The 25,580-nt window shown below is 40.8% G+C and overlaps 1 protein-coding gene across 2 annotated transcripts in view; it reads left to right on the forward strand.

The window, feature by feature from the left end:
• Fndc3b (fibronectin type III domain containing 3B) overlaps positions 1-25,580 on the forward strand; it is a 338,390-nt gene that overhangs the window by 264,842 nt on the left and 47,968 nt on the right. For both annotated transcript variants that reach the window (XM_047563477.1, XM_047563478.1), the window contains exons 12-20: positions 10,006-10,130; positions 11,354-11,528; positions 13,336-13,422; positions 15,199-15,337; positions 17,514-17,585; positions 19,898-20,016; positions 21,972-22,077; positions 23,006-23,178; positions 25,288-25,401. In XM_047563477.1, the coding sequence (XP_047419433.1) occupies positions 10,006-10,130; positions 11,354-11,528; positions 13,336-13,422; positions 15,199-15,337; positions 17,514-17,585; positions 19,898-20,016; positions 21,972-22,077; positions 23,006-23,178; positions 25,288-25,401 (1,110 nt within the window). The remainder of the gene's footprint in view (positions 1-10,005; positions 10,131-11,353; positions 11,529-13,335; positions 13,423-15,198; positions 15,338-17,513; positions 17,586-19,897; positions 20,017-21,971; positions 22,078-23,005; positions 23,179-25,287; positions 25,402-25,580) is intronic.

Genomic DNA, 25,580 nt, shown 5'->3' on the forward strand with positions numbered 1-25,580 from the left:
GTTGTGCCTGCTGGATGCCAGCTGGAAGGTGGCCGCTGTGGGCCTTGTCTAGGTAGATGGCCAAAACCTGTCCATCTCCTGGCTCATTTTTAAGTTGTACAGGTGGCTTGTTCTAAAGTTACCCCCACTGTTTCTTTCCCCCCCTTTTCACTTGGGTAGTCTCAACACATTGATCTTTCAAAGCTCTTGACACCAGATGAACCCCAGTATTTGGAGATACATATAAGAAAACTCTGTTAGCTTATTTAAACCAGAGGACCTGCTGATCATCCTTGGCTATTCCAAGTAGCTACTTCTCGCCTGTTAACAGAACAGCTAGTATTCCAGGGCTTAAAATGCATACAGTGTTTATTTAATAACATGCAACCACAAACCATCCCACCCCTTTTCTTACCTTAGAAAGGTCTTCTGTGCCAGTGTGCTTGGTAAAAGGCATCACTGAGGGGAGAGTGGGACTTGGCCCAAGGAGCTTGTGAATCCACCCAGATGTGGAGTGTCCCCACCTCCCTGTTATGAACCCTGTCTTATATATAGTCATGCTGAACATATCATGCTCTTTCTTTTTCTCAAGCCAACATTTACCTTTGATGTTGCCCAGGGTTGGCCAGTGCTAGAACAACTTCTAAATATAGACGCACGAGCAGACTAAATCTTAGAGCCTGGCAGCAGTTCAGTTAGCCAGTGCAGCTTTATTTTTCATTTGATTTATCATTGTGTTTCTGACAGGTTGGATCATGTTGTTACAGAGAGTGCCCAGCCCGAATCACTTTGCCCATGTCTGGATCCAGCAGCCATGGGCCACAGCACGTGACAACTGATAACCAAATTCATGTCATTCATTTAGCAGGCAGTGATCCAACCTGGCAAGTACAACTCAGGAAGGCAGCTCTTCCTGAGAGAACCTGTATGAAAAGGAGGGCAGTTATCAAAAAAGCACCAGAAAGGGTACAAACCGATGGCCAGACAGAGCCAGTTCAAACATGGATTCTAGCAGTCTCATGTTGGCAATCTTCTTTTTTGCCGGGATTGAAGATGTAAAAAGGAACAGGAAGGATCATTTTCAATCTTTTAATTTTAAAGCAATTGAAAATATCAGCCAGCTACATCTATTAATGCCAGTAGTGTTGGGAAACCCACTGCAGTGTTGTCAGCGCCAGGCTAATTGGGGCTGTTAGCCAGGGCAACCACTGCCCCACCATCTACAGAATTTCTCTGGCAGGAAAACACTAGCCTGAGTTAATTGGGATATATGTGAGTTATATGTAGAGAATTGACCATGGAAATGTTAACTAGCCCATTGAGAGAATTCATCTTCCCAAGTACTGAAGACCTGGGAAGTTTATGGGAACTCTTAAGAAAGGAAGAAAAACTAATTTGACAAAGTTTTTCTTGGTTTCAGCCTTTCCATTACGTTCTTTTCCAAATGAGCATAAGCAACATGTTATATTTAAACATATTTTTAACTTTAAAAATAAGTCACATTTTATGAACTGAATCAAATAAATACTTTTTTATATACTTAGCTACAAGTTTTCAAACAGGCTGACCTATCTGTAAATTGGTTTCTTTACTGGAACTGAGTCCCATTATATGTTTGTAAACAGATATCCAGAGAGAGATGGAAACCTGGTTCCATGTAGAGGTCCTTTGAAAGATTGTTTTGTTTGTTCACCCCTGTGGTTTTGTCACCGGAGATTCGAGGATTCCTCTGTACTCAGGACAAGTGGGGTCCTTGGCATACCTGTGCCAGAGACACAGACAAAAGTTTATTTAGAAAAACAGAGGCACATTAAAGGGAGAATGTGGGCCATCCCCGGAGGCAGAGACAGCAGCAGCCTTTTGGTGTGGGGTGTTGGTGTTAGAGGGACAGCAGCTAGGGGCTGGACTGGAGGTGAGGCAGGGTGGAGCCGCACAGTTTGTACCAGTTTTTCCTGTGCTAGGCACATTGCCGTCAGGTTCCTTTCTAATGGGAGAGGTATGGGTCGGGTGAGGAGCAAGGAACAAGGAGTGCAAGCTAAGGACATGGGCTGGATTTGCTCAATAAAGCTCGCTTTGCATTTCAACAGTTTGTGGACCTTTTCTGCAGTCCAGGGATTCATGGCACTTCTCTTTTGAGACCGTCTGTCTTTCCTTTTCCATATCTGCACATTTCTATCTCAGTTTTAGGCTGTGCCCTATCCAAAAGTCCTCCAAAGATTACTGTACGTCTGTATCTAAAAACCTCCTCAGTGTTCTAAAAACTTGGGACCCCATTATTAAAAGTCTTAATTCAATCTAAAGTGCAGTTCTATACACTAAAGTAACTGCATTGCCCTTGCTTAACAATGTTGGTTAATCTTTGTTGTCTAGGAATATATTTACATTTTTAGTTTCTACAGCAATAATTTTAAAGATAAATTTAAAGATCTACTTTTTATGGTTTTGAGCATTTATACTAAGGGCACATAAAAAATAGGATCCTTTACTCAAGGATTTTACTCAAGCTGGTGTTAAGCCTTTGTCTGGGGTGCTAGCATGCATATTTCACTCCCCCACGACGCCCTGGCTATTGACAGTGTGGGAGAAATTTATAAAAATTTGCTGTGATTCAGAGAGGTAGAACTTCATACTACAAAAACATGGACATTAAAATAAATGAATGGAATATTGCATAACAAATTACCTCAAAACCAAATGGCTTAAAACTATCACTTTCTTGGGCTCAGATTCTGGATTAGGGAATGACTTATCTGTGCTCTGTAATGTCTGCAGTTTCAGCTAGGAAGGCTCATTGATCAGGGGGCAGGGGTCTTTTGGGAATCTTCACTCACAGGTCTAAAGGTCAGTGCTGGTCTGGGTGGGGCCTATCTGAGGCCCTCCAGAAACCTTTTCAGATGGCCTGGGTCACCCTCATAGCATGGCAGCCTCAGGGTGGTCAGAATTGCAAGGTGAGGGTCCCAGGAAAGAGGCAGAAACTCTCACCTTTTCAGACCCAGCATTGCAAAGTCACCCAACTTAATTTCTACTCTAGTCTTTAGGTTACTAAAGAGTCACATTTGAGAGAAAAGGAATGGACCATTCCTCAGTAGAAGGGAATCACCAGATTCTGGGACATGTTTAAAATTGTGATGTAAGGCTCCTCTTGACTCCTTTTGTTACTAGAGTCCTAGGCCAGAGAACTGACTCTGGGGATCCAACTAATCAGATCCACAAAGGTAGTAGTGAAAAACATGAAAAGAACTTTAATCTGTGTAGCTATACCAAGAAGATGGAGGACTCCAGTCCTTAGACCTGTCTTTGAGGGACTGGCAATGACCTTGAGGTTTTAGAGAAAGGGAATGAGGGCAAGGGTTGGGAGTTTGCATAACTGGAGGCTTCTCAGCTGCCAAAGCAGGTGATCTTGATCCAGTCTGGTCTGTCCAGCATCATCTCAGGATGGGTTAAGTGGGCCTTGTCCATAAGAAGTTGCTGTTGCCTGGGGTGTAATTTCAATACCTCACAGATGTTTATAGAATCAGACCTTCCTAGAACCCATGGTTGACTCAGAGCAAAGGGGATGGTTGCAAAATGGAGTCAGAAATACCGTGTCTTAAATCCTGCTTTTAGCTACCCGTTGGACATTTGGAGACAAGAGTGAAGAGTCTAAGTCCTTGTTACATTTTTAGTCCTGAGAAACATCAACATGTTTTCGATTTTATCATTGTATAGTACGAATGGTGTTTAGATACCATGCCTACAGCTTTCAGATACAAGGTCATAGACTTTGAAGTACAACATAACTGTTTTTCCTACCCCTGTTTCTCTTTTGAGTATTCTGGAGAGAGGGAGAAGGAAGAAAAATGTACACTTACAACTGTAGTGATGGTAGTGTTACCAAAAGTTTGGTCCTTGTACCCAGTGCCAGTCCAGTAATGACATGGTTTTAAGGCAAAGGAGAAAGAAGTTTTTATTGCTTTGCTACCTAAGGGAAAGCACAGGGAACTTCTGTCCTGGAGGCTGTGATTCTGCCCATCAGGGGCAACAGGGAGTTTGAAAGTGATACAGAGGATCCATTCCACGTGTTCTCAGACCCCAGTTGTAATTCACTTGTTAATCTGCAAGATGGTCGTTTCTGAGGTCCTGGTGCCATCTCCTAGGTCTGAATCACTTCATTCCTGTGGTGGGGGTGTGCTCAAGGACACATAACTCTGCTTAGGATGGGGAGAAAGGTGATCCTGTTCCCCTGAGATCAGGAAGGAGGAGAAAGAGAGGAAGAGAAAGAAACATATTCTTTTAAAAATAAGTCATAGTGGCAGAGCAGCAAGGACTACATGTAAAGTATAAAATTCACCACTGTTAGAGTGGGGCTGAGGCCCTGTCCCCAGTGCTGCCCAGCTGGCTGGAGGGACATGCAGCAGTGGCATTCAGATTCTGTCCTGCTCTACCAACAGATGGGAGCCTGTGCCTGCCCATCGAGATAAACACATACTGTTGGGTCAGGGTCTGGGTCTCAGTTGTGGCACCTGAAAGCAGGATTATGTCCCCCACCACCTCCTTCTGGTAGAATTCAGCAAAGGGTTTTACTATCCTTCCTCTCTCCCTTCTTTTTTTTTTTTTTTTTTTTTTTTTTTTTTTTTTTTTTTTTTTGCTTCCTTTCTTTCTTTTAGAGGACATAAATTAATTTTTTTATGTGTGGTACCAGGGATTGAACACAGGGTGCTTACTATATCCCAAGCCTTCTTTTATTTTCCCCCTCCTTTTTGAGAGAGTCTCACTAAGTTGCCAAGGCCGGCCTCAAATTTGCAATCCTCCTGCCTCAGCCTCCTCTGTCACTGGGATTATAGGCATGCGCCACCACACTTGGCATAAATTACACTTTTGAGGGTATCATCTTGAATAGCTAAATTCATTTTTTAACTATAGATTTGAAAGAAATGTAAAAATATTCAAATAGGGAGTAGAAGGATAAAAGAGAAAAAAAGTATGTTCCTAAGCATATTTGAAATCTTTTATATTTGTAATTTACCCCTAGATTTCATTTTAAAGAATGATATACTGTTTAGTAAGACATTTTTCCCTTTAAGGGAGAAAGATCTTTGTCCTGGGGTCTCATCTTGAAGTCTCCAGTGTGTGGTCATTCTCTGTGAAGCAGCCATTGAAGAGCCTGCATTTTAAATGCTTCCCAAGCTCCTTCCTCTTGCTCTGCCCTTTCCCAGTCTGGCAAAAAGTTGGAGATTATTGCCGTTCTTCAGAATTAGCTGGAATGATGCAGGACCTAGAACAACCTCTGGACTCCTGTTATTATTGGTACTTGTAGCCAAATGTGTGACCCCTCTAAAAAGTGAGTGAGTCTGCACATGGAGCAGCGAAGCTGATGCCGATGGTGTGGCTGTGTGTGTTCCAAGACTGGGACTTCCTCTCAGGTGTGATGACTTCACTGGGTCAGTTCAGTACGTGAAGAGAGGCACTTGCTTGCCCATGGTCAGGTAAATGAGATGTCCAGCCCAGGCCAGTGAACTCTGACAGAGTTGCGAGGACGTTAGGGACTGGGCTACCTGAAACAGCGGAGGAGGTGGGGAATGAGCTGACCCAGGGGTGTCCAGTGTGTGGATAACACAATGTGGCTTTGTTCAGTGATGAGGGAAAAGAGGCAAAGCAGAGAGCTCAGGACTGGGAAGGACTGTTCAGTTAGGTGACGTGAATGTGAGCCAACCGACTGGCAGAGCAGAGTCCTTTCCTAGAGAGCAGTTTTGACCAGAAGTGGAGGACAAGCACTTGGGCCCAGGTCAGGAAACAGTTCCCCACCATGATAAACTGGTGCTCACAGGCTAGACATGGGTGTGGAATGATAGATTAGCAAGAGCTGTGAACTCATTTGAGTGAGAAGAGGAACGGCTTGGAAAAGGACACAATCCAAGTTTGTAATGTACTACTCCATGCCAAATAGAGCACCTTGAAGTTTATCTGCGCAGTTGGTTTGTACTCCAAGATTTCTTCATAGTCTAGTAAAGATTAACCTTGCCCTTGAATGAACTATATGAGCTGCAGAAACAAGTATTTGGGCTTGCCCAAGATTATGAAGTGGAAACAAGCCAGTGAACCCTGAAAGTCTGCCCTTTTCTTGGCTCATAGGCTCTCGCAGTAGAAAGTGAGGCCAGGACACGGCTGGGAGTTATATTGGTTCATGTCAAAGTTGGTCAGTAACCTACTGGCTAGGTCTATTCCAGAATGACCAGTGGCATGGACTTTGAGTCTTCTTACCCACTTCTCTAATTGGGATGAAGTTTTCTTTCCTTTTCTACCAAGAATAGGAACTCCAGAGGTCACCTTAGAGAGGTTCTGATCCTGAGTGGTCTCCTAAGGCCCAGAGAGGTACTGCAGGGATTCATCTCTGTGGACCAGCCAACTCCTGGGCCCTTGGAGCCTCGTGGCCCTTACTCTCTGCAATGTGCCACATCACAAGTGGCCCAGCAGCAGTGGATGATAAGGATTAGGCCTTGCCAAGGCTGGCTCACTGCTTGGGTTTGACCAGATTATTGACTACAGCAGAACTAAAAAGGGTTAGGATGTTGCCCATTTCCTTTAAGGCCATGCTTTAGTAGGGAAGTTTGCACAAGGCTGACTTTGAGTTATTCAAAACAGTTTTCTGTGGGCACAGTGACAAACAGCTGTAGTCCTGGCAATTCAGGAGTGTGAGGCAAGAGGATTGCAAGTTTGAGGCCAGCCTGGGCAACTTAGTGAGACTACTATCTTTAAATGAAATTCAAAGGGTTGGGGATGTAGCTTACTGGTGGACCACCTCAAGTCAGTCCCCAGTACCGGGGGAAAAAAAAGTTTTGTAAGTAAAGCTGGCATATCTCCACAATCTTGTAATCCTGTGTAGTTTGAGTTAAATTTTATTAGAAGAAGGAATACTCCACAGATTATAACCTCTCAAAATCATTTAGAGCCACGCTACCTATAAAACATGAACGTTGTGACTTACTATCTGTAAAACTTCACTGCCAGTAACAGCCTGGACATATTTAATTTCTGATACATGTTATCACTCCTGTCTGTTCAGAGAAGCATTCAGTCTTCTAAAGCATTAGCTTTTTTTTTTTTTTTTTTTAACCCTGTGTCTATCAATAATAACCAATAATATTTTATTTGTAAATACTGTTTGTAGCCTGCGATCTCTCTCGGCTTACCAACAGATTCTTCTATTCTTCTGTACTTTATAACATGTACTCACTCTAATGCTTATGCCTCAGAGCCGCCTGGGAGACTAGCATGTGCACAGGCCGGTGGGGTTCTTGAGTCACTGCATTTGGTCACTGGAGCCAATGGCCTTCTCTGTCTCCACTTGCTAATCTCTAGCTAGAGGTCACTTTTGCACTGCAGTGACTTTTGTGAATATTAATTCTTTTTCTTTCCAGATATCCCTTTTATATTAAACTCCATGTCACAAATTAATACTTTCTGTTATTCAAAACCTTTTCTCATGTCTGAAATATTTTATTGTTCTACTTTCTTTTTTTGCTTTATTCCCAGTGACTTCTAAAAATTTGCAACTGAAGCTCTAATTCTTTACTCTGAAATATTTGTACTCTTACCTTCTCCAAAAGACTTTGTTTCTAAAATTTGATTCCGAAGTTTCAAAAACCCTGGATCCATTCTACATGTTCTAGAGTTCCATGCATAGTAGTTCACCTTAGTTGTTAAGATGGAAAATTGGGCATGTTTTGTCTATAGAGGTTGGAGTTTATTTAGCAATTTCTCATACTAAAGTAGATTTTTTAAAATGTTTTGAAGGCCCCATTATGCTTTCTTATATTGAGTTCAAATGCCAGAGCCTTTTAAAAAGAGAAGTCTAGTTTCTATTATTGATCTCCCCATCTTTTACTTATATAAGCCACAGACTGCCTGATTTTTGCAGTATTAAAGTAAATTAACCTAAGAAGGAATAGACTGACTTTTATGTACTGGCTATAATTCTGAGCACCAGATATGAACAGGAGACCAAACAAAGATATAGGAATATGAGACCTTGAAAGGGTGCCAGGATGTGTTTGGAAGGGATGATAGCTTCCATCATGGCAGTGTCTTTCTTGCAGTTTACTCTGAGTTCAGAAATAGAGGAAGAAAGAAGGTAGATGGTTCTACGGGCCGAAATCAATACAGAACACACCAGGACTCACATTGAGTATAATCACACACTGTACTTATGCAAATGTATGCATAAAGTTTTCCTATGAATAAATCATCTGCATCAACCTTAACACTCAAGGTTAATGTGAGTCATGATAGGCCAGCCAAGTGACTTCTCAAGTAGCACCTGGAACTGTTAGGCTTTACTTTTTATCCCATAGTTGTGCTTGAATGCCCTCTGAACCCTTGACAAAATGGACTTTGAATCTTAAAGACCTCTAGGACTTCCATTATCTTCCACTGGAAAAGGCAGTACCTTGCTTGGGAAGGAGATATGGTGGGGCGGGGGGTATGTGGATGAGTATGGTGTGGTCTTTTTTAATCTATTCTTTCTAGTAGTGACATTCAAACTAGTTAGGTATTTATTTTTATTTACTCTTCACCAGGAATGTATTCTAGTGGTAAGCATTCTAGAGGCTTGCTTAAAGGAAGGAGATGCCTAAATTTGCCAAGGGGGAAATGTGCTTGCTTTGTTCTTTATAAAAATAAATTGAGAATTGCAGACATACTCCTGAAGGCCCTGGGACTGACAGATTAGAATGCTAAGATCTTGGGACTGGGGAGATAGCTCGGTTGGCAGAGTGCTTGCTTTGTAAGCACAAGGCCCTGGGTTCGATCCCCAGCACCCAAAAAAAAAAAGAATGCTAAGACCTTTTTGGAATTAGCATGTGGTTTTCTTTTGCATGAACAGAGATAAGATAATAAGATAATATGGATTAAGGTTAAGACATATTGTTCTAGCAAACTGCTCATGTGAGTATGGCATAGTGTTGTTGCTTTCTTCCCATAATTCATGGGTCTGTTAACAGGTACCACTGAGTATTTTTCTTTTAAGGAATTTGAAGCATTCTATATAGGAAGCCTTTAAAAATGTATTTCTGTCTTCTTAAGAAACTTAGAGTGACTGCAGTATTTATAGAAGAGTTAAGCCAGGTTCCAGGTGCTTATCAGACATTTAGTTCAACTGTGCAAGCACTGATTGAGCTCCCAGCTTGTCCAAAGCACTGTTAAGGGGGAAAGCGATGTAGACAAGATGATCCAAAGGCATGTAACAATGTTTAGGGATCAGTGACCAAACACTGGAATGTACACATGAGGGGGCTGGAGGTCACTGGCAGGAGGAAAGTGATACCTGCTTGGTGTGATGCACTGAGCCGCCCAGGCAGCTCCTCCAGTGCATGGGAGTTCCTGGGAAAAGCTGCGCAGTTTCAGAGCACTGGTGACCCCTGCAACTGTAAGTCAAGCTCTGTTATCACATCAAGCAGACTTGACCAAACCAAGGGGAAAAGAGGGCCTTAGAAATTGTGATTTTTCGCCAGAGCATCACTTTGTGCCTGAAAGAACCTTTTTATATTTGTTAACCAAAAACCACTTTTGAAATACCACAGGTACCATGGATTACCTGCCTTAGTTATGAAATTTTCTGCAGTGCCTTTATGTTAAGGAGATTTTACTGTAGAGTGCTTTATGTGCAACATGGAACTTCCCTATAAGCTTTTTTTCTGTTGGTTTTATTCATCCAAACTAGGAAATTAAACCATTACTTAAAATGCTTGTAGCTGGGCACAGTGGCACACACCTAAAATCCAGCAACTCTGGAGGCTCAGGCAGGAGAATTCCAAGTTTGAGGCCAACTTTGAGGCCAGCATGAGCAACTTAGTGAGATCCTGTCTCAAAACAAAAAATAAAAAGGACTCTGGATATAGCTCTGTGGTAAAGCACCCCTGGTTTGGTACCCCAGTACCAAAAAAAAAAAAAAAAAAAAAAAAAATAATAATAATAATATTTCTTCACTTTTTTATGATTGTTTAAAAATTTTTTCTTTTTTACATGTAAGGTCTTATTTTTTTCTTTTAGGGAAAAAGAAACAGTGGTTTCAGACAGTGCTTCTTTGGGAGCCAGAAGCACTGCAAGTTGACAAAGCTTTGTCCAGCCATGGGGTACACATTCAGGCTGGCTGCTCGGAATGACATCGGCACCAGGTATGACATTTCCTTTTCTTCTTGTCCTCCAGCTTTTAGGTGGTGATTCTGGATCTTTCTTCTTGTTGCTAGAAGGTGTGAGGGAGCCCACTACTCCGCATTGGGAAATTTTCAGAGATTTTCAGAGAGGAAAATCCTATTCAAGGCCTCATCTGAGGTGATAATGCCACCATGGCCTCTTTGCACTCTGTTAACTGGATTATGAAGGCCCCTTGGCCAAGATGAAGTACAGATTTTGAAAAGAATTCCTTGTGGGGCTTTATTTTTCCGATCATGAGCCTTTTTCTTTCAGCCTTTTGTTTTGTTTCGTTTTTAGCCATCTTGTCTTCTATTTGCCTTTTTTAATTCTGTGAGTATTTCCTGACCCAAAAGAGAAGCAGGTTGGGCCTGCCATTGTCATCAAGCCCAGGGAGATGTTCCCAGGCCTGGAGAAACCTGGACTGCCCTGGGTTTCACTGCCTGCCTCAGGCTGCGGGAGAAAGACCAGGACAGGTGTGCAGCCAGGCACCCTGATTCAAGCTTACAAAGGCTACTTTTCAGCCGCACTTACTGGGCAACTCTTGATGAAGGGAAGAATCTTTTTTTCCTTCACCACTGCTTGTTGAAAATCTTCCTGACGATTCAGCACATCAGTGGTCCCTAACCTCCTTTCCAGCCTGAAGAACCTCTTTCTCACATCTCAGGGTTTTGCAGAACTGCCCGCTTGACCCCTGGTGGCCATTGTAGTTTGAGTTCCCTCGGAGGAGAAGTCATAATGATAAGGCATCTGTGGTTCAGGGATTTTTAAATGAATTGGAAGCATCTACAAACTTTTGAAAAATAGCACTGTATCTATTTGTAAAGCATTTATTTCATCAATAGTTATTAGTGCTCGCATTGATTTGAAGACACTTTGGGAGCTTTAACTCATAGCTTGATAAACTTGATACCCTGTGCTATGCTTTATGTTCAGTGCTTTTGGAGGTAAAATAAATTCTTAAGTCCTATAATTGGTATGCTTTTCTAACAGTGAACTCTGGGGGAGGGGGGATAGGGCAAGTCCAGGGTTACAGCAGGGAATATCACACAAGGAGTCCTTGCCTGCCTCTGCTTACTGAGCCTGTCTGACCCTGACTTGCCAACCCAGGCAGCTTGGGCAAGTACAAACTCGGCTTTCCTCTTAAAATGCTAGGACTCCTCATGTGCTCCTAAGCCTGTGTCTCCCTGTATTCATCTCTCTGCAGTGGCTACAGCCAAGAGGTGGTGTGCTACACATTAGGGAACATCCCTCAGATGCCTTCTGCACCCAGACTTGTTCGAGCTGGTGTCACATGGGTCACACTGCAGTGGAATAAGCCAGAGGGCTGTTCACCTGAGGAAGTGATTACCTACACCCTCGAAATTCAGGAGGATGAAAACGTAAGTTAATCAGGTTTTATTCCCCTACGTGTGTTCTGTGTAAGTCAGCACTATCATACCCACAAGGTATTGTGAAAGTAGACTAGCTACCTCAGTTTAAAACCAAACTTAATCTCTGCTGCAGACACCACCACCACCAACAGTAGCCTGCTCTTCCCCATCTTGGTAAACGGCATCCTGTCGTTCCACATGGGTAAACCAGAAGCCCTGGAGTTATCCCTGATCCCCGTGTATGATCACTCAGCAAATCATTGCAAATCTTCCTTTAAATTTATCCAGAAATCTCACCATTTTTCTCCATCTCCACAGCCAATACCCTTATACCAGTCACCTTCATCTCACCCCTGAATGACTGCAATGGCCTCTTAATATTGTCCCTATCTTCACCCGTACCGTATGACAGTCTGTTCTCCATACAAAGCCTGCGTGGTTCTGTAGAATACAAATGGGTCATGTCTGTTCTCTGCTCAGAACCCTGCCTGTCTCGGTACCACCCACTCTCATCCAGAGTGCCCACACAGTTCTAGGTGACTAGGTTTCCCTTGCTGCCCTTCTTCCCTCCACTCTTGTCTCATGTCTGTGCTTTGGACACAGCGCGTGTGTTCCGGCCTCTTGCCTTTTGCATTCCTTTGCCTTCCAGACACCTTTGACTCACTTCCCGTATTTCCTTCAGGTCTCCTCTCAAATGTAACCTCTTTGTAGAAGAGCACCGTCCAGCAGAACGTTCCACAGTGATGGAAATGGTCTACAGTTTGTGCTGTATACCATGTGGCTAAGCAATTGAAATATGGCTGTGGGCCTAAGGAGCTGAATTTTTAATTGTGTGAAATTTGAATTTAAAGAGCCACATGTACTAGTGGTTTAGGAGGTCTGGACAGGAGGATCACAAGTTTGAGGCCAGCCTCAACAGTTTAGCAAGACCCTTCGCAAATTAGTGAGACCCTGTCTCCAAATAAAAAGAACTGGAGATGTAGCTCAGTAGCGAAGCCCCACTGGGTTCAATCCCCAGTAACAAAAAATAAAATAAAGAGCCAGAGCCACATGTGGCTACTGTGTTTAACCCATGCAGCTATAGGATGTAGCACATCACTGCTCCACTATTCCACCCTCTTGCCACCTTTAGTGTCTGTCACAACACTTAACTCTGCATGACATGCTTTCTGTTTGTATGTAGGGTTTCTTTTTTCTTTTTGTTTGCCTTCCCCAGTCAGCTTAAGCTTCTTGTGGATTAGGGTCCATGTGTTCTTGGGCAGGGCTGAATCCCCAGAACCCAGAGGAGAGTCTGACACATAGAAGGAGCTCAGCAGTATTTCATGAGTGAATGAATAATACAGAATGCTGTTGAGTGAATTCTGCGCATTCAGCTTTTAGTGGAATGGTTTTACCATGTTAAGAATTATGCCCTTCCCTGTTTAAGCATCCTTTCTCTCTTGGCCAGAAGAGGACGCTGCATGCTCAGGAACCTCGACTCCAGTTAATTACCTAGCACTCTATGGCAGGAACGTGAAGACCTCAATACCTTTTTTCATGACAGATGTATTGTTAAATTTAATTTTAAAAAGCACTTTTTTGTCACAAAAAGTTGACCAGACCAAGGAGAAATGACAATGTGACAGAATGAAATTTTTTTATTTAAGGCTTGAATGGTATCCACAGCACCATGGGCTTCTGATACTTTGCAGTAGCTGCCAGACCTCTGGCTTGCTGGCAGTGGTAGGAAGAGGCCATTGTAAAGATTCCATATACAAAGGAATTGAAAGCCCAGATTTTATGACACTGATGTTTCTTTCTGGCTTTGCCTTTTCAGGATAACCTTTTCCACCCAAAATACACTGGAGAGGATTTAACCTGTACTGTGAAAAATCTCAAAAGAAGCACACAGTATAAATTCAGGGTGAGTCAATCACTTTGGTACCTGAACTGCTTCAAAATGAAACTGTTTAATGTTTCACATTGACTATTTCAAATTGACTCTACAGGTTAAAAAGTTGAAGTTCACAGTGGTCTACATTTTTACAGTAACATTATACTTTAAAATGCACATCATACTTTAATTTTAAAATCTACTTTTGATACAGAAAACTGTTACAATGTGCTATAATACATTGCATTACGGCATGTCCAGGTGCCTTAGCTTGTGAAGACAGCCAAATGCTAAGAAAAGCACCTATCACTCACCAGCATCTGACTCCTTTCTATTCCATATTTCTCCTTGGAATCATATTTCTGTTTCCTGCTCTGTTGTCCTTTGCTCTTCTGCCCTTATCTTTTTTTCACCTATTTTTCATTTTTCCCTCCTATTTTCCACCCTGTCCCCACTTTAAACTGTCTTTGATCATTAACAATCACTATTAAGATGGAGAGAACGTGGCGGTAAAACAACACTTGTACACCATTGGTGGGATTGTGAATTAGTACAACCTCTCTGGAATCAGTATGGAGGTGTGGAAACACCATAGGTGCAGCTATGCCACTCCTGGGTATTTATCCTGAAGAATTAAAATCATCATACTGTAGTGATAGATGCATGCCCCTGTGTATAGCAGCACAATTCACCACAGCCTAACTATGGAACCAGCTCAGGTGCCCATCAATAAATGAATGGACAAGAAAACATGGTGTATATATATGTAATGGAGTTTTATTCAGCCATAAAGAAAATGAAATTATTTCATTTGTAGGGAAAGGAATGGAACTTGAGAGCATTATTTATGTTGAGTGAAATAAGCTAAACTCAGAAAGTCAAGGGTTGTATGTTTTCTTCCAAAAGTGGAAGTTAAGAAAAAGGAAAAGAAAGTTTCAGCGGGGAGGGCTGTCTCGTGAAAACTGAAGGGAGATCAGGAAAGTAAAGGAAAGAGACCAGGAGGAAGGAGGAGAGGAGGAAAAGGGAGAAATACTGGGGAATAATATTGACAAATTATATTGCTATATCGTGTGCATGTGCAAATATGTAACAATGAGTCCCACAATTGTATACAACTGTAATGCACCATTAAAAAAATACCACTAAGAGAAAAGGCACTGTAGTGCATCCTATGCCTCAGCTCTATCCATTGGTCTTGTACAGGCACATTTCCCAGTATGACAAGCATGTGTGACTTTGGAGATAGAAGATTCCCTTCTGATTCCACCCTTCCTCCTTAAAATTTAGGTTCAAGTGATGTATTTTGGCATATAGTAGTCATTCAATAAACATTTGTCAAATTTTCCTGTGGAATGTGTAACTATCTGAGGAAAATGGTAGTTTTGATGCATTAAACACCCCTATTATTGATGCCTCTGAGAACACAGCTGTACTGCTTGCATTTCTCCACCAGGTGGCAGTGCCCTGCCCATAAATAAGTGAAGGGATTTTCTGACCCTGCCCCATATATTCCTCCTATAAAACTGTACAAAGTGCTGATTTTATTATGTCTTCTTGAAAGGATAAAAATGTCTTTAGCTAAAATCTGCCTTATGGTTTTATTTCTAATTGCTAATAACTAAATATACAAGAAAATAAGGGATCATAAAAGACATACTATTAAATCAACATTTATGTTTGAAGAAGGAAAGTGTGTGTTTGCGCGCCCCTCTGAGGTATAGATGCCTTGGTCTTGCCATCTTTAGTCATTGATTCAATAATATTTTGTAATCAAAGCATGTAAATGTTTTCTTGGTTGTGTTACAGCTGACTGCTTCTAACATGGAAGGGAAAAGTTGTCCAAGTGAAGTTTTGGTTTGTACGACCAGTCCTGACAGGCCTGGACCTCCTACCAGACCCCTCATTAAAGGGCCAGTCACATCTCATGGCTTCAGTGTCAAATGGGGTATGTTTGCTACGGTAGCTCCTACATCCTTTTTTGACAGATTTTTTAAAAAATTGGATTAATTTCAATAGCGATAAGCCACAAAAATACAGTATTATTTGTATCAATATCATGCATTTAGAATATACATGTGAGAAACTTCCTGAAAATTCCACAAACTGCAATGAACAGTTCTATTAATATGAAATTTTGATATGTGGTTAAATTTGTTTTTCTTTTTTCTGTTTCTTTTTGAGGTACTGGGGATTGAACCCAGGGACATTTTACCACTGAGCTATATCCACAGCCCTTTTTATGTTTTATTTTAAGGCAGGGTCTCACTGAATTGCTAAAACTGTCCTCAAACTCATGATCCTCCTGCCTCAATTTCCTGAGTCACTGAGATTATAGGTGTGCACCACCTTGCCCAGCTCATGTATAGTTAAATTTTAATGGAAATTTAAATGAATCATTTTAAGAAAATCTCATTTACTTTATGATTCTCCTATGTTACATGTTTTCCTTCCTTTATTTTTAATGTATTTGATTAGAATATGGTAATTTCTGAATATATAATTGATTCTTCACTAACTCACCCTAAAAAAATGAACAGTACTTAACAAAAAAATTTATTTATAAAGTTAATATTGACAATGAATTTCAAAATTTAGGTATGCTATCTTAAGTAATTTTGACATACAGCATGTTTAAGTTACAATGAAATAAGAGAAGTTTTGTTTTCGTGTTGTTTGTATATAACTACCATCTTGAACTGCAGGAAGTTCTCATGTTTAAGTTCATGTGGGGTTTGGAGTTGTCAGGTAGAATGTAATCTGGTTTATTTCACTGAAATAAATACAACTGGAAGGTAGATAAACATTTATACGTTGAGCTGTTATGATGTTTGTAATCTTCACTAGTGTCATATAATAATAACTAAAGCAGGGGGAGAATCTAAAATAAGATTTTACCTCAAGCCAGGTGCCGTGGCACATACCTATAATCCCAGCAACTTGGGAGCCTAAAGCAGGAGAGTTTGAGGCCAGTCTGAGCAACTTAGCAAGACCCTCTCTCAAAATAAAAAATAGAAAGGGAAGTAGTTCAGTGGTAAAGCACCCCTGGTTAAAGCCCCACTACCAAAAACAAAACAAAAACAGATTTTACCTCAAAACTGAGTAATATAAGGAGACCAGCCTTCAAGACATATAACTATTTCAAGTCACCTAGTAATTTTTGAGACAGAATTATTAGGATCTCTTTCCCTGATTAGTTGTATGCTATAATGTTTGACTTTATGATATTATTATGAATATCTATTATTGAAGTACATTAATGGAAATAGCAGGTAAAAGCAGAGAGGAAGTGAATTTCCTAAATCTGCATGTACAAACTCAAGGTCTCTTAGAAAAACTTCCTTTATGCCTAACCGTGTAAGGCAGCAAGCAGACTGATAGTAGAGGCAGATTTCTTCATACTTGCAAAATTATTCTGCAAGGTGTTGTTCTGCTCATTAAATAAAACTCCTGTTGAAACAGAGTTACCAGTAGACACACACCCAGGGTGCCTCAGAGGCCTCATGCCATCTGGAAGGAGTGCATTCTTGTTGATCAGCAGCTCTGTTTTCATATGAGCTTCAGCAGGGGTATAACCATCACTTAGTCGGAAACGGATGGGAAGGATTTATTCTATTCTGAGGTTTTATTTATTTTGTAGATTATTTTGCACTTCTATTTTCTCCTTCTGGCAAAATAATCTAGTTACCAATAAAATAAATGAGGTAAAAGAACCAATAAAATAATAAAAACAAATGCAATCTATGACTGTTTTATCTTATATAAAAAAATCACCAAATATTGAAGAGTTGCCTAGGGAATTCTCTAAGTAAATTTGTTAATATAATTCTTGGAAATATCAGTTCATATGTTGAGTTTTGTTCCTGTATCACTAAATAAATAGTAACTGACTTTTCTCGCTCTGAGAATTTCGAATAGTCTGATAATATTTAGAGTTTCTTGGTATGTTTATTTCCTTTGTTTTTCAAGGAAGGAGTTGAGTGGTTTAAACTAATTATTACACTTTTTGGCCAAGTTTAGAATTAAAGTGGTGTAATGTTATATGATTTTTGTGTATTCCAATTATTTTTACCAATAAAAATCAATACCCTCCCTTTATTAATAAGACATCTGTTTATTTTCAGACCCTCCCAAGGACAATGGTGGTTCAGAGATCCTTAAGTACTTGCTGGAGATTACCGATGGAAATTCTGAAGGTGAAGTTCTTGGAAATGTTTTTATACAAATGCAGTAGTAATCCATATTTTCTAGTATATTAAACATCCTTACAGAATAGCAGGCAGGCATTCATTCTAATTATAGAGCTATTACAATAAACTTTATCCATATAGTACCTGTTTTCTCTTTCAAACACAGCACCAGAGATCAGAGTCTGCTTGAAGTGTACCTTTTTGTCATGTTTTTTTTTCCTGTTTTCTAAGCCTTATTTTTTTTATATCAGAGTTCTCAGTTAATAGAATAAATAAAATTAAGGTTTTCATCCCCTAACTTGACACACTTTTTCTGCAAATTCTCATGAGCAAAGTGTCAGAAACAACTTCCCAGGAAGTATAAGACGGGGAGAGTAAAGGAGTGCAGCCCTCAACAGCTTGCCATGCACGACAGACAGCAGACTGGATCGGGACTGGTGACCAGTGCCGCACTTCAGTAACAAGTGTAGGAAATGTCTTTCAGTCTCCATGGTGACTTTGCAGTTAGACGACTATTAGTCATACTATGTGGGTTAAAGTAGTAAAGTGTTAGAAATCAAAATTCCTTGGTTAGTGACTTTTCGAATGTTATGTTTTCTAATGTAATTCATTAGGCTTTAATAGAAATAAAGTATAGTTACCCAAACTTTAAAAATGACACATTATCTCACTTCTATTAAATACTTTCTATAAGCATTCATTTATAAAAAGTGATACATGTGTTGGGCACAGTGGCACATCCTGTATCCCCAGTGACTTAGAACACTGATATAGGAGGATAGCAAATTTGAGGCCAGCCTGGGCAACTTAGTGAGACCTTATCTCAAAATAAAAACCATAAAAAAAAGGACTGAGGGTGTAGCTCAGTGGTAGAGCACCTCTTGCTTCAGTCCCCAGTATTGCATGATAATAATATAGTAGCAGTAGTAATAGTAATAATAATAAACATGCATATTGGCAAAAGAGAGATAGGAAGAGACTGACAATAACTTCTACAAACAAGTAGTGTTGGTATGTGGCTTACTTTTTATTCTGTACTGTGACAACCACCAGGAATTTTGGGGTGATTAAGTCTATCAGCTCTTATTTTAAGCTTAGAGATGAGAATTCTTTGACATAAAAGCATATCATAAAATCATATTCTATCCTAAAAGTCTTTTTTAGTATTTTACATCAGGAAAGTTACCTGGGAAAAAAAGTTGTGCATATGCCAGTGGCTCATTACAAAAATGTGTGTATGTTTTGAATTCTCCTGGCTCTCTTAGCTGCAGAAGATAAAAGTAGGAGTGATTCAGTACTTATACTAACTTTGCCAGTACCTAAGAGAGTGATGAATTGAATCTTTTTACCTATCCTTATTCCAGTCCCCTTCTCAGTACCAGTTTTCTGACCATTAGTATCAGGTAATTGTCTTCAATATTCTCCTTCCCCATGTGGCCCTAGTATCTGTACTTTCATTGTAAATCTAACCCAATAAGCTGTTGAGGGAATTTGTGGACACCGGTTTAATAAAATGTCATGTAATAGAGTAAACATTCCCCCCCTTAAACAGCTTCATGGAGTCTAAGTCTTCTGTAAAGTAATCAACTGGGAACAGCATGAGTGGGAGCAAACAGGTGGGAGGACCTCCCAGTGGCCCAGATTGGTGAGGCAGTCAGGCAGTTGCAGTAGCCCATGGTGCCTTTCCCCAATGGCATCAGCCTCTTCCAGCCACCCAGCTTTCTCCCTTCACTCCTGGAAAGTGGCTGGATAATCTGGGTCACTCCAGGTGTTTCATCTTTAATTTGTTACCCTCCTGGGCGTTTTGTCTTTACATGAGTCTCCATGAAGACAGCAGTGTTCACCCAAAGGTCTCAGTCTGTAGTGGGAAGATATCTCTTGCTGTAACCTCCAGGCAGATAGGACTGGGTCGAAACCCGTCAACAGTGCCCAGACTTGTCAGGAGTCCCACTGCTGAGCAGACAGCACAGACACAGCCGGCCCCACAGCTTTCTCCCACCACAAGCATCTCACAGCTTGGTCAACACTGTCCTATCTCCCTGTACTCCCCACCCCACCTCCTGTGCCAGCTACAGATGTCATGTAATCGTGGTAATGGCAAGTAGTCTAGCCAACAGTACCAAGTATTGAAAGTGACTCCGTGTTATTCTAGTGTTTAACTTAGCCGGGAAATGGAATCACAATTCTTTGTGCTAACAGAAAAAAAGAATAGGTGATGTTTGTTTTCATGGCAACCACTTAAAACTTTTCTTATCAGTAAAGCTTGGTATTACTACATTTTACAAAAGGCATAAACTCACACAAGTCTTGTTTTACAGCCAATCAGTGGGAAGTGGCATACAGTGGATCAGCTACAGAATACACTTTCACCCACTTGAAACCAGGCACTTTGTATAAACTCCGAGCATGCTGTATCAGCACCGGTGGGCACAGTCAGGTTGGTTTGTTTCTGGATAAAAGTAAACATCTTTGGTCAGATTCAGACTAGCAGTATCTAAAACATCAGAATAGGTTGCAATTTAAAAATGCAGCTTGGTAATGCAGACTGCCATGTTATCACTTCAGGAAATGAAAAATAGACCTTTTAAAATTGTGCTTCAGAGGACAGAAAAAATAGTCCCAAATGATTCTCAGCTGACCTGTGATACTTTAAGGTGCATTTGTCATTTAGTTATTTCCTCGAAGACATAGGCATAATCAGATGTGACAGTTGAAAATTGTCTGGGATTTGCATTAGCTAAAGATGAGAGACAAGAAAGGTATAGAATTTAGAGTCAACCAGAAAAGACCTGTGGCACAGCTCTGCTGTTATCACATCTGTTGGGGAGCGTTTGAGACACCACCTACCTCAAGGTTCTTTACTGCCATCTGCTGGGAAACTGTGAAAACCATATAAATTTATAACTGAGCTGAAGGCACCTCGTATAGTTGCACAGTGCCCAGGGTCCACATCTGTAGGCCACAGCCCTTCTCATCTCCTGTCTGTGTGACTTTAGAGCAGCCAACTACCATGTCAGGAACCTTCGTTTCAACTACACGCTGTTCTCACAGGTTTGCTATAACTTAATAAATGGACTTGAAGTGCTCTAGAAACGAGATAATGGTCTAAGTGGCTTTCATTTGTATTTAGGAAAGTGAGTGTGAGCCGTGTCTTCATCGTAGAGAGTCAACACAATAGTTTGAAACCACTAACATTTAGAGAGGGGAGAAATGTTGTCTTGAAGGCCTGTGCTGGATTGACTCTTCAAGAGAATGCCTGCCAATTAAATGCCTGATTTATTTTTTCATGAATTCATTTGTTTTTCTTTCATTTATGTTCACTGTCCCACTACTCACCCCAAGGATAGCAGTCCTGTGATGTCTAGATTGCCCATATAGACAGATGACCTTTGAAAGGACAGTCTAACTAGAACATTCTTAGGCAGTACCAGGGCTTTCTGGAGTGCCTTCCAGTATGGAGTATATGCCAATCAAAGCCTTAGATTGTCAGCTGGTGCCTCCCTTATAGGAGAGGCTGCATGGGGCAGTGCAGAAGCTATACTGCTTGAGTGTGTGGAGTCCATTGTCTGCACCCTTCTCAGGGAGAGACTGAGTTTGGTTGAGCTGTATGGCTCTGGCTTGTTTGCCCATACCTCAACAAGAGGTCAGCTTCCATACCACCAGCCTTCTACAGCCAGGTCCTGCAAAAAGAAGGCCTATTTATTGTAGCATTAACAGAGCCTGCTGATTAGTGTCAGATTCAATTGGTTAATACTAGTAGACTTTGCTTTTCTGCTCTGTGAATGGCTGGCCATTTATGGCACCATTCTGAAATTTCATCCAGCTGTCATTTTGTGTTTTCTCTCCTCATGAAGTCTCTTTCTTATTTTGATTTAAAGGAAAATAATTATGTTCTTAGGATATACAACACTCAAAACTACTCTTCTGACTTCAAAAAGAATCATTCTTGCTGGACACAGTGGTACACACCTATAATTTCAGCTACTCAGGAGACTGAGGCAGGAGGATCTCAAGTTTGAGACCTGCCTCTACAAGTTAGCAAGATCCTGTCTTAAAATTAAATAAAAAGGGCTGGAGATATAGCTCAGTGGTAGAGCGCCCCTGAGTTCAATCCCTATTACCACCCAAAGAGAGAGAGAGAGAGAGAGAGAGAGAGAGAGAGAGAGAGGATCATTCTTGTTTTAACCAGCGCCATATACAGTATAAGATACAGTATAAGTACACACACACCACACTCATGTACAGCTCTTATAGTGTAAAAAGCATATAATAATGTATACACGTTCAATATGGAGCTTCCTTATATTTATGGGGTAGAATTTGCCTGGAATATAGAGGTCTCATTAATTCACAGTAACTAAGAGGTGATTCTCTCTGATATTTCTCCTGCAGTGTTCTGAAAGTCTCCCTGTTCGCACACTAAGTATTGCACCAGGTCAGTGTCGACCACCGAGGGTTTTGGGTAGACCAAAGCACAAAGAAGTCCACTTAGAGTGGGGTGAGTGAACAAATCTTCACATTGACATTGGCAGCTTGGACAATTGGAGATTAAGACTTAATGCTTAATAATTTAAGTATCAAGACTTCCTTCTTTTGAAAACTAAACTTTTTTTTTTTTCCTGCCAAAGATGTCCATATTCTTCTAACCCTACGTTGGCCTGGGTTTCCATCACCCCCTGCCTCCCTTGCTGTCACTCATCCTCCTTTTCCTGATGGTGCCATACAAGCTGTTTTTCCCTTACTCTTCACAGAGTACTTTTCTAGGGAGTTTCAGGATAGCCTGTCTTTTTTAGGACATTTTCAAGTTAATTTTAAAGAAAAGTTATGCTTGACTCACAGATTAAACCAAGAAATAGTTCACAGGGTAGCTGTGGATTCCTCTCCCTTTGTATGTAACCACCCTGCTGCCTTATTACATGTGCTTCCTGTATTTTTGTAGCATTGACTTTGACCGTATTTGTATTTCTTGTTGTGCCAGCAGTTTATAACATGTAAATTGCATGTGCAAATGTGTAGAATTGTAGTAGACTATTTTTTCCCATCACTTATGTCTAAAATGGAATAAAATATGATACCAATTTTAGGTTCTGTGTCTAGATTCATCATGACCTTTGATTTCAAAGAGAGGATTCTTTTTCCATTTCTTCATTTTTTCTTACATTAAAATGTGAATTAGAACGTCTGTTATTTGGGAATTATTTTATAAGTATAATTAAATACATTTAAATGTACTGCTTTGGATAGTAGGGAAGACATCACTCAGGAACTTCTACATTTTGTTAATGGGCGGGGGGGTTCCTTTGTAGAGAAATTCAAGAACAGGCCACCTGCATGGTATTTTGCAAAACAACTGTAGAAAATCAGATGTGATTTAGTCAAGCAGAAGCACAGAAATGTCCTAAGGTGAAGAAATTCTGCATTCCCAGATGTCCCGACATCTGCAAATGGCTGTGAGGTCTCAGAGTACAGTGTGGAGATGACGGAACCTGAGGATGTAGCTTCGGAAGTGTACCACGGGCCAGAGCTGGAGTGCACCGTAGGCAACCTGCTCCCTGGAACCGTGTATCGCTTCAGAGTGAGGGCGCTGAATGATGGAGGGGTGAGTAGTGTTGGGCACCAGATACAATGTTCTGGCATTTCTGTGTCTTCCATCCTCCTTACCAACAATTAAAGTGTATATAAAATATTATTTCTGAGTCAATACCACCAGGTTTCATGTAGACCCAGCATTAGTAATTTGTTTCTTTTGCCCTCATATATTCTATTAAGATAGCACTCAAGGTTAATAAAAAAACATCATCCTGTGTATGCTTTTGAGACTTTTTTAGGGCATTTTCCTTTTTCTCTCATTAACTTTATAATTTGGGGGAAAATTGAACCACATAATAATCCTAAGAAACATTCTCTACCATGTCATTATCTACAGTCAACTGTTCTCAGATCAGTTTTTAAAACACAGGGTAGAGGCTAGGGAGGCCAGTGTGCTTGTATTTGTTTCAGGTGGAAACTCTAGACCTCTCTGGCCCTCCTTTCTCCTGCTCCATCTGATGTTTCCAAGATGGACTCTCAAAGGTTGAGAGTGTACGTGTCTTTGTTATCCTCAAAGTGGGTTGTTGTATTTTTCTTCGAAATTGTAGAACTATGTGGATTTTGAGGGAAATTCATAATGAGCAGGAGGTGGCCCCAAAAGTGTGAGAGATTTGGTTGTGTTGGAGATGAGCAGAAACATAATGGAGGGCAGAGGGTGTGGGTAAAGCAAGCTAGTGCTAAAGCCCCGCAAAAGGTCAGTGGCTTTGTCTAGGTGAACTCCATGCAAATAAGTAATTTACTTAATTTACTGATGAAATATTTAAAATAAAGCACAGCTGACAGTGATTACATGACCAGTGACTTGGATAGTTACTAGTGGTTCTCTCAGGCCTCTCAGAGGTAAAGCCTGTTTATCTTTAGTCAGTTCCATGTCAGCCACAACTGGCTGTGAAAATGTTTGGTCTGAAGTAGGAGATCAGGTTTGTATAGGAACTGGATTTCTTCTAATTTCCCATTACAGGGAATTTTCAAGCCCAGTGCTTGAAAATGAAAGAAAAAAGAAGTCTAAACATTGAAAGCAGCATTGGTGGGAAGATAAGGAAGCCTGTGCCCCCAAATTTACAGTTAGGCAAATGAAAGGAAGGCAGATGGTGGCAGTCACAGTGCTGTGACTTTCCCTGTGGTGTTTGCCTTTGTCCCCATTGGCTTTCCCGGGGTCTCTGCCCTAACAAAGATTCGCATGCAGTGGGACTGATCTGAGTTTCCCTTTCTTGCCCCTTTCATTGATTCATTGTCTGAACAAATTCTCTTCTGCCTTGGTGCATTCCTATTGTACTGGAAGTAAACCATCGTATGATTAGTCATCTTCTGAGGTCCGGTTCAGACCTTCCCTCCAATCTGTAATATTTAGCAAGTTATGTTGGGAATTTTGAGTGTTTTGTTTTGTTTTAAATCATCTCCACCTCCCCCCATCATTTTGAGAGCACAGTCACATACTTCCTTAGCCTGGAAATTATTTTAGTCTTTGCTCCAACTCTTTCCACTATTAGAATGGGTGATTTCAGTGGGTTATGTCTCTCTCAGAATATGCTCAGTCTCCAGGGACACCTGACTGAGCAGTGTGATCACCCATGATAACATAAAGATGCCTGCCGCTAAGCCTTTGAACAGTGGGGGTGGTGGGCTCATGCAAAGTCAGCATAACAGGAACATTAGTGTTCAAGATAGAAAATACCGGTAACCAGAAGAAATACCCAGAATTTGATAACCAACAATTCCAAGTAGATTTTTTTATATATTTAAAATTAAATTGCAGTAGGCATCTGACTTAGTTTTCTTGGATGTCCTTGGAGAAATGTGAAAACCAACTGCTGTGTTTTGTGAAGAATTAACATGTTTTGCCTGGCGTCATAATAAGGGAAAATGTTTAGTAAGCTAGCTTTCTAGTTCTTTTGAATCAAAACATAGACATGTGTAATAGACATCTAACTCTCAGAGAACAGCCTGCAAGAGAAAACCTGATATGCACACAAGTGAAAGTGAAGACCTTTAGGTGATATTTTTAATCAGTTGTGTTGATGTCACCCTAGCCCTTGTTTAGTTAGCTAGCCCTTTCAGATGCATACACATGCACAAATACACACCCATATACATGCATATGTGTGTTCTTTTCTTTCAGTACGGTCCCTATTCTGATGTGTCAGAGATTACCACTGCCACGGGGCCTCCTGGACAATGCAAAGCACCTTGTGTTTCTTTTACGCCTGAAGGCTGTGTGCTAGTGAGTTGGGAGGTAAGTCAGGTACAGGTTCTGCATCAGTTTCTGTTCCTTCTGCTTTACCCCATATGGGGAAATGAGGAATCTACCAAGCCCAAAAGTGTGTAAGTACAGGGGGCTGTATATAGTAATCTAACATGCCACTTGGTTGTGTCATTTAGAATTGTGAAAATAATCAGAAATGAAAGAAGATT

Source organism: Sciurus carolinensis, chromosome 9 (genome assembly GCF_902686445.1).
Source record: "Sciurus carolinensis chromosome 9, mSciCar1.2, whole genome shotgun sequence".
NCBI classification, from domain to species: domain Eukaryota; kingdom Metazoa; phylum Chordata; class Mammalia; order Rodentia; family Sciuridae; genus Sciurus; species Sciurus carolinensis.